General features: G+C 43.6%; 1 protein-coding gene across 2 annotated transcripts in view; it reads left to right on the forward strand.

Moving 5' to 3' along the window:
- The window catches only part of LOC109514726 (coiled-coil domain-containing protein 114-like), a 13,527-nt gene extending 4,638 nt beyond the window's left edge, over window positions 1–8,889 (forward strand). For both annotated transcript variants that reach the window (XM_019868064.1, XM_019868063.1), the window contains exons 9-15: window positions 1,826–1,939; window positions 2,021–2,103; window positions 2,200–2,368; window positions 2,994–3,172; window positions 3,294–3,397; window positions 8,619–8,701; window positions 8,798–8,889. In XM_019868064.1, the coding sequence (XP_019723623.1) occupies window positions 1,826–1,939; window positions 2,021–2,103; window positions 2,200–2,368; window positions 2,994–3,172; window positions 3,294–3,397; window positions 8,619–8,697 (728 nt within the window). In that variant the 3' untranslated portion in view covers window positions 8,698–8,701; window positions 8,798–8,889. The remainder of the gene's footprint in view (window positions 1–1,825; window positions 1,940–2,020; window positions 2,104–2,199; window positions 2,369–2,993; window positions 3,173–3,293; window positions 3,398–8,618; window positions 8,702–8,797) is intronic.
- The last annotated feature ends 508 nt before the right edge of the window (window positions 8,890–9,397 follow it).

Here is a 9,397-nt window from a genome sequence, read left to right on the forward strand (position 1 = left end):
TTTTGTGGGTTTTTTTGGGGGGGGGGGAGGGGGCTGAAGTGTTTGCATAAGTGCTGATTTTGCTCTTCCAAACCCTTCAGCTCGGCATTTTTCCGTGCCCTCATCTCCTCGCCTCTCATCGCCGCCACGCCGCTTGCCTCCGTGCCCTTTGCCTCAATTCGTCACACATTAGCTTCATATTACCTCCAGTGGTGCTTGTATCCACCCCGCACACCCCCTCAAAGGAGCAAAACAACTTTACAGACGTCAAAATCGTCAGGAAGACGGGCTTTTGCTTTGGCTTTTCTTTGCGGGGGTGGTGGTGACAAAGCCATACGATGTAAAGCGGTTAAAAGAACGTAAGAGGATGTCAGGATGCCATATAATGAGTCTCTGGTAAACGATCATATTACAGAATGAAGTACGACTTGTATGAACTTTATGTACTTACTCGAAATTTGAATAAGCAACACCTGACAAGTATCGTTCTCACTCAAGAGAAGACTTAACAAACCTTGCGAGAAGAGAGAACAAGCAAAGATGGAGAAGATAGATATCCTAGCCGCTAAGCTAACACGAAAAAGTAGCGAAACGCCAGAATAAGCCTTCGGAGGGCACAGTAAATTTTCAGGAGGAGTCTGGCTGGTACCGTGTTACAGCAGAGTAGTGATGTATGAACAGTGAAGTAACGGCGAACTTAATAAGCGTGTAGTGAGTAAATAATACAACAGCGATATAAATTTCAGCAAAATCCCCCAGGCCTACTGAGCGCGGCAAGAACATAGACGGGGTGCAGCCAAATAACAAATGTTGCAAGGATTCCAGAGTCAATTCGGGACACTGCGGTGGAAAATGAGAATAATCAAACCCTGGATAACATGTAAACATGTCTCTGAATGTTTGAGAGTAACGCAGGGGTGTTGTCCAAAATATAGGGTTGTGGAAATTGTAGAACTCGAAGAAAGCGACAATTTCTCACGTGCGCACTCCGAGAGAGAGTGTGTCGTGTTTTTTTTTTATTTGCACCACAAAAAAACCACTCGTGCCAAACGAAGCCCGCCGAAAGTAAGTTTCCATAGAAACAAGCAGACTAAAATGGCGGTCCTTAAAGGGACTGCAATTATTTCTACCCCGTTACCAAATAATCGTGAACTCTCTGACAAGCATATGAACATTGCATTCACACATTTGCAGTTGGTGGTGAATTATGTACACAGAAGTCACTACACCTTCATTTTTATCCTTCGAAATGCAAGTGTTGAACTGTTCACTCACTGTACTGTGTTCGACATTTAGCGTTGCAATCCAGATCAAGCAGAAGAAGCTGAAGGAGCAAAAGGCTCAGTTCGAAGCTCAGTACACTCAAACGACAACCAACCTGGAGCATGAAATCGCCACGCACTGCAACCTTGAGGCGATGGTCAACGTCAAGAATGCCGGCGACGAAGGCTCCGACCGCGAGAAAGGTGAACCTTTACTCGATGAGAAGGATGGATGGATCGATAGCTTAGAATAAACAGGCACATGTTTGTCTAACGCAGACATGTCCAGCTCCAGTCCTCGAGGGACGCTATCCTGCCTGTTTCACATCTCTCCGTCCTGCAACACACCTGATTCAAATGATCATCTCATAAGCAAGCCCGATAACATTCCTGATCATTGAATCAGGTGTGTTGGAGGAGGGAGACATCTAAAACATGCGGGACAGGAGCCCTTGGCGACCAGATTTGGATTTGGAAAAGCAGATTTGGATTTGCTTCATTATTTCTAGCTAAAAAAAAAATTGTCCCTCATTAGCATTTACCAAAAAAATTCCGAGGCTGAATACTCTTAATATTGTCCACAGCGGATCTTCTGGATCAGCTACAGAAGTTGGCACATCTGGAAGATACCATCAGGAAAATCCTGATTGAGACGGGAGAGAATGACCTTGACACACTGGTGGAAAACTTCTTAGGAAGTAGGGTCAAAATTCAGCAATGGTCAAGAATCACCGGAGTGATTTTCCTTGAAAGTAATTTGCGTTTTTCTTTTTCATCAGTGGAGGAGGAGAACTATTCGTTACTGAGCTTTGTCAACTATCAGCACTGGGAAGTGGAGGACATGAAACAGCAGATCGCTCAGGTTTCGTGCCGCTCATTTTCCAAACTAGGTCATTGGAAAAGTCCAGTTCGGTTGTCATTGGACTGAATGTGCCGCTTGCTTTGTCCCCACCCAAAGCTTTACAAGGAGAGTGAGCTCTTTGTTGCTGAGCAGAAACAGCAGGCTCAGGATCGCCAAGCTCTCCAGGCGGCCATTACCACTAAGCAAGAGACTACTGAGGAGCAGCTAAGCGGCTACGAAAAGCGAATTGACTTCCTGGAAAATATTGTCAACAGCCTTAAAAAAGGTACAGCAGAGCAACTGAAAATCCAGTGGTGTGTTGTACGCTGTATAATAACAAAAATAATAACAATACATCTTGATGTATATGGCGTTTTTACAACCGCTGCAGCTGTAACAAAGCGCTTTACAGAACGTTTAACATAAAATTAACAAAACTACAACCAAGCATCAACAATAATACAATCGTAACAACTCTTCCCGCGTACGCCTGACAAGCTTAATGCTGCATTACCACCACCAACAGGTATTCTCCTTCCAGCGAAAGGAAACCAATGTGAATTGATGGTCAGGTGTCACAAAAGTTTGCCGCCGCCATCTAGTGGTGGGGGTCTGAAGTGCATTTGCTTTTTTTTTTTTCCCCCCTTGCATCCCATGACAAAAAACGGCCAAGTGATTTCTTGTATTGTGAAAAACTAGGAAAATCAAGGCAATTCTATCTCAAGGCACCAAATAAACAATTAAAAGTCCACCTCATATGTTACCCTCGTGGGCATAAGTAGCATAGAAAATGGATGGACAGATAACTGGAGAAATCTATACAACAAGGCTTTCCTTTGCTACCTGTTTCTTTGTACATTTTCCAAGCACATGATCCATCAGTTAATTATACCCATGTTGATGTTTTCCAGGCGTGCAAACGTTACTTGACATCAGTTATCAAAGTATGGACATGTCTAGCACGTTGAGCTCTTGTGACAGAGCCCTGGATGAGCACATGACGGCCTGCTTGAAGCTGGTGGAGGAAAAAGTCAACGGCCTCCTAAATCTGCAGTCCATCATTGTCTTCCAGGAGAGCTTAACACAGTGTGTATGTGCACTTGTCATTCGATGTGACCACTTTTCACAAACTTTCGGCTTTCCATTTATTGTTACTTTAAGCCAGTAGACTCCAATGGTGCTCAACATGACTGTGTTTTTCTCACCATCAGGACCTCGCTAGCGATGGCTTTGGTTCCATAGCGGATCAATTTCGAGGGAAGGGGAACACGCCTGCAGTCAACCTGTCCACCGCAGCTTCAACCCCGCCACCCGAGTAGGTCTTATTCATGACTTCATTAAATCACTACCGGACGTGACATTCAAAAGATCACATCAATGTAATCGTTGAGAAGCAACTACAGTGAAACTTTCAGAGTGGAAAACACCAAAAAGTAGTATGATTACAATTTAAATTGCGCCTCGAACGCCAGAATTGAAACCACGAACCAAGAAAACATAAATGGAACTTATTGTGACGTTGGAAATGGCCTGGCCACTCAGTATGACGTGACCATGTACAAATATGGTAATGTGAATGGTTGAATGGCGGGCTGGGTGATGAATCAATTATTAATTCCTTCAAATTTGTCAGGATTTTTTTTTTAAACCGGCTTCCGTCGTACACTAAGTGCATTGCTTCCACTAGCGCATGGCTGCAAACAGGAGCTTGCAATAGGAATCAGTCTTGCCAATGTAGCGAATGGATCGCTGTGTCGAACAACTTTTCCGACCCCTCAGGAGAGAAAAGCAGCTAGTGAGCATAATTCCTGCGAAGTAACGTGACAGCTGAATCAGTTGACCATTTTCAGTTTAAATAAAAACGAGCCTGGTGGAAGGCAATCATGGAGACATCAAGCTGAACATTACCAAAGACATAGCGGCCGTCAAACGTTGCAAAAGCAGTGATTGATTAACATGTTGAAAGCTTTTGACCGTGAGGTATGTGCCACCAAGTTTCAAATATTTTGTAAAGGTTACCTTGCCTCAGCTGTTAAAGACGTTACATGAGAAAAGAATCCGAGCGAGTTGGAGCAGGTAAGGGGTTAAATTTTTGCACCAGCTGACCCAACCCATGCAGTTTGGCAGATTACTTCATTCATGTTAAATTAGCTTACAAATATGTTTCGATAAAAAGGACGTTTTTGTTCCCCCCCCCCGCGAAACGCCAGAATAAGCCTTCGGAGGGCACAGTAAATTTTCAGGAGGAGTCTGGCTGGTACCGTGTTACAGCAGAGTAGTGATGTATGAACAGTGAAGTAACGGCGAACTTAATAAGCGTGTAGTGAGTAAATAATACAACAGCGATATAAATTTCAGCAAAATCCCCCAGGCCTACTGAGCGCGGCAAGAACATAGACGGGGTGCAGCCAAATAACAAATGTTGCAAGGATTCCAGAGTCAATTCGGGACACTGCGGTGGAAAATGAGAATAATCAAACCCTGGATAACATGTAAACATGTCTCTGAATGTTTGAGAGTAACGCAGGGGTGTTGTCCAAAATATAGGGTTGTGGAAATTGTAGAACTCGAAGAAAGCGACAATTTCTCACGTGCGCACTCCGAGAGAGAGTGTGTCGTGTTTTTTTTTTATTTGCACCACAAAAAAACCACTCGTGCCAAACGAAGCCCGCCGAAAGTAAGTTTCCATAGAAACAAGCAGACTAAAATGGCGGTCCTTAAAGGGACTGCAATTATTTCTACCCCGTTACCAAATAATCGTGAACTCTCTGACAAGCATATGAACATTGCATTCACACATTTGCAGTTGGTGGTGAATTATGTACACAGAAGTCACTACACCTTCATTTTTATCCTTCGAAATGCAAGTGTTGAACTGTTCACTCACTGTACTGTGTTCGACATTTAGCGTTGCAATCCAGATCAAGCAGAAGAAGCTGAAGGAGCAAAAGGCTCAGTTCGAAGCTCAGTACACTCAAACGACAACCAACCTGGAGCATGAAATCGCCACGCACTGCAACCTTGAGGCGATGGTCAACGTCAAGAATGCCGGCGACGAAGGCTCCGACCGCGAGAAAGGTGAACCTTTACTCGATGAGAAGGATGGATGGATCGATAGCTTAGAATAAACAGGCACATGTTTGTCTAACGCAGACATGTCCAGCTCCAGTCCTCGAGGGACGCTATCCTGCCTGTTTCACATCTCTCCGTCCTGCAACACACCTGATTCAAATGATCATCTCATAAGCAAGCCCGATAACATTCCTGATCATTGAATCAGGTGTGTTGGAGGAGGGAGACATCTAAAACATGCGGGACAGGAGCCCTTGGCGACCAGATTTGGATTTGGAAAAGCAGATTTGGATTTGCTTCATTATTTCTAGCTAAAAAAAAAATTGTCCCTCATTAGCATTTACCAAAAAAATTCTGAGGCTGAATACTCTTAATGTTGTCCACAGCGGATCTTCTGGATCAGCTACAGAAGTTGGCACATCTGGAAGATACCATCAGGAAAATCCTGATTGAGACGGGAGAGAATGACCTTGACACACTGGTGGAAAACTTCTTAGGAAGTAGGGTCAAAATTCAGCAATGGTCAAGAATCACCGGAGTGATTTTCCTTGAAAGTAATTTGCGTTTTTCTTTTTCATCAGTGGAGGAGGAGAACTATTCGTTACTGAGCTTTGTCAACTATCAGCACTGGGAAGTGGAGGACATGAAACAGCAGATCGCTCAGGTTTCGTGCCGCTCATTTTCCAAACTAGGTCATTGGAAAAGTCCAGTTCGGTTGTCATTGGACTGAATGTGCCGCTTGCTTTGTCCCCACCCAAAGCTTTACAAGGAGAGTGAGCTCTTTGTTGCTGAGCAGAAACAGCAGGCTCAGGATCGCCAAGCTCTCCAGGCGGCCATTACCACTAAGCAAGAGACTACTGAGGAGCAGCTAAGCGGCTACGAAAAGCGAATTGACTTCCTGGAAAATATTGTCAACAGCCTTAAAAAAGGTACAGCAGAGCAACTGAAAATCCAGTGGTGTGTTGTACGCTGTATAATAACAAAAATAATAACAATACATCTTGATGTATATGGCGTTTTTACAACCGCTGCAGCTGTAACAAAGCGCTTTACAGAACGTTTAACATAAAATTAACAAAACTACAACCAAGCATCAACAATAATACAATCGTAACAACTCTTCCCGCGTACGCCTGACAAGCTTAATGCTGCATTACCACCACCAACAGGTATTCTCCTTCCAGCGAAAGGAAACCAATGTGAATTGATGGTCAGGTGTCACAAAAGTTTGCCGCCGCCATCTAGTGGTGGGGGTCTGAAGTGCATTTGCTTTTTTTTTTTTCCCCCCTTGCATCCCATGACAAAAAACGGCCAAGTGATTTCTTGTATTGTGAAAAACTAGGAAAATCAAGGCAATTCTATCTCAAGGCACCAAATAAACAATTAAAAGTCCACCTCATATGTTACCCTCGTGGGCATAAGTAGCATAGAAAATGGATGGACAGATAACTGGAGAAATCTATACAACAAGGCTTTCCTTTGCTACCTGTTTCTTTGTACATTTTCCAAGCACATGATCCATCAGTTAATTATACCCATGTTGATGTTTTCCAGGCGTGCAAACGTTACTTGACATCAGTTATCAAAGTATGGACATGTCTAGCACGTTGAGCTCTTGTGACAGAGCCCTGGATGAGCACATGACGGCCTGCTTGAAGCTGGTGGAGGAAAAAGTCAACGGCCTCCTAAATCTGCAGTCCATCATTGTCTTCCAGGAGAGCTTAACACAGTGTGTATGTGCACTTGTCATTCGATGTGACCACTTTTCACAAACTTTCGGCTTTCCATTTATTGTTACTTTAAGCCAGTAGACTCCAATGGTGCTCAACATGACTGTGTTTTTCTCACCATCAGGACCTCGCTAGCGATGGCTTTGGTTCCATAGCGGATCAATTTCGAGGGAAGGGGAACACGCCTGCAGTCAACCTGTCCACCGCAGCTTCAACCCCGCCACCCGAGTAGGTCTTATTCATGACTTCATTAAATCACTACCGGACGTGACATTCAAAAGATCACATCAATGTAATCGTTGAGAAGCAACTACAGTGAAACTTTCAGAGTGGAAAACACCAAAAAGTAGTATGATTACAATTTAAATTGCGCCTCGAACGCCAGAATTGAAACCACGAACCAAGAAAACATAAATGGAACTTATTGTGACGTTGGAAATGGCCTGGCCACTCAGTATGACGTGACCATGTACAAATATGGTAATGTGAATGGTTGAATGGCGGGCTGGGTGATGAATCAATTATTAATTCCTTCAAATTTGTCAGGATTTTTTTTTTAAACCGGCTTCCGTCGTACACTAAGTGCATTGCTTCCACTAGCGCATGGCTGCAAACAGGAGCTTGCAATAGGAATCAGTCTTGCCAATGTAGCGAATGGATCGCTGTGTCGAACAACTTTTCCGACCCCTCAGGAGAGAAAAGCAGCTAGTGAGCATAATTCCTGCGAAGTAACGTGACAGCTGAATCAGTTGACCATTTTCAGTTTAAATAAAAACGAGCCTGGTGGAAGGCAATCATGGAGACATCAAGCTGAACATTACCAAAGACATAGCGGCCGTCAAACGTTGCAAAAGCAGTGATTGATTAACATGTTGAAAGCTTTTGACCGTGAGGTATGTGCCACCAAGTTTCAAATATTTTGTAAAGGTTACCTTGCCTCAGCTGTTAAAGACGTTACATGAGAAAAGAATCCGAGCGAGTTGGAGCAGGTAAGGGGTTAAATTTTTGCACCAGCTGACCCAACCCATGCAGTTTGGCAGATTACTTCATTCATGTTAAATTAGCTTACAAATATGTTTCGATAAAAAGGACGTTTTTGTTCCCCCCCCCCAAGAGTAAAAACTGATTTGAACATTATAAGTAAAGAAAAAAAGTTGAACGGTATTGTATTTACATATGTCCTGTGGAAGTGTATTTATAATCCCAGAAAAAAGAGCAAAACTTGAGTAGAGTTATTTGCTTTTCATTGAAGAGAAATGGGAGCGAATGATAAAATGACTAAAATCAGAAATCGACTGGAGTTTTTGAAAAATCTTGACTTTTTATTTTAAGGCCATATTGCCCGGCCCTAGCGGAAAGCATTATAATGGCTAAAGACTTGACATGAAAATGACCGGAATCCTTGTCAAAAGTACACACATCATATTCATGAAGACTTGAGGCTGTAAAAGGTGAATCAAGAAACAATTGCGCAAAGGCGACACATTTCCTTCATGTTATCGTTACGTGGTACTGCGTGTTTATTTTGGAATGAGGCCATAACCCAAAGACAAACATTTCCTACAGTCTCCCCAGAAGAGCGGAGGCTGTTACACATGCAAGTCTTTTCCTTTCTTGTACTTTTCACTACCTTTAGGTGCTCCGGTACAGTTGTCTAAAATGCGTATCAAAAATGTGTTCATTCATCGTTTTCATGTGAAAAGATTAAACCAGAGTATATGATGTGATATGCAGTGAGGACAAACCCCGGAAAGGTAGTCGTTCGGCAAGCAAGGGAGCAAATGAGAGGATGGGTTCCCACAGCAGCCCATAAGTGGGTAAGTTACGTGGAGACAACAGGTGGCAGGAAAGCTTCTGTTATTTGTAATTGCGTTCCATTCGAGGTATCACTAAAATCAGGGTTTCGTCTTCAGAGTCGGAGAGAAACAAGACACGAGGACCAGGGGTCTGTGTTGTGCATAGATCATGCACTAACAACGAGCTGCTCTGCATTAGCCAGTCATACTTGGATGATGGCCAATCACGAGGCTGGTCCTGATGTGCAGATGTTTCCATGGGGAAAGCTGCAGCTTTCACGCACATGTTCACTTTCGATATGGATCCGATGCGGTGTTTTACACGGGCGGGGGCCACAGATGAACTGCTCCTCCCAAATTGCGCTCCTGCCGATGGCCTGTCAAAAGCACAAAACATCAAACGTGGACTGCGAAAAAAGACTCTCTGCACTTTCAAATGAACCCGTCAATCTGCGATAAACACATTTTCATTGTGTCACGAGCACTTCCAGTCTCAACGTCAAGGAGAGGTGAAGGCAATGGAACGGAAGAAAAACAGTCGGTGATGAATACAGTACATGGACATGCGTAGCTCTTCTAGGCACCCAATTTATCCGTTTTAGTTCAAATGTAGACATGCATTTACAGGGCAGGCGCAAGATACAAGACCTGAGAGTTAAAGGAAAAGAGCAACGGGATGATTTTCAGTCTTTTTTTTTTATTGTCAAGCCATTCTGA

Source organism: Hippocampus comes, unplaced genomic scaffold, assembly GCF_001891065.2.
Source record: "Hippocampus comes isolate QL1 unplaced genomic scaffold, H_comes_QL1_v1.1 scaffold157, whole genome shotgun sequence".
NCBI classification, from domain to species: domain Eukaryota; kingdom Metazoa; phylum Chordata; class Actinopteri; order Syngnathiformes; family Syngnathidae; genus Hippocampus; species Hippocampus comes.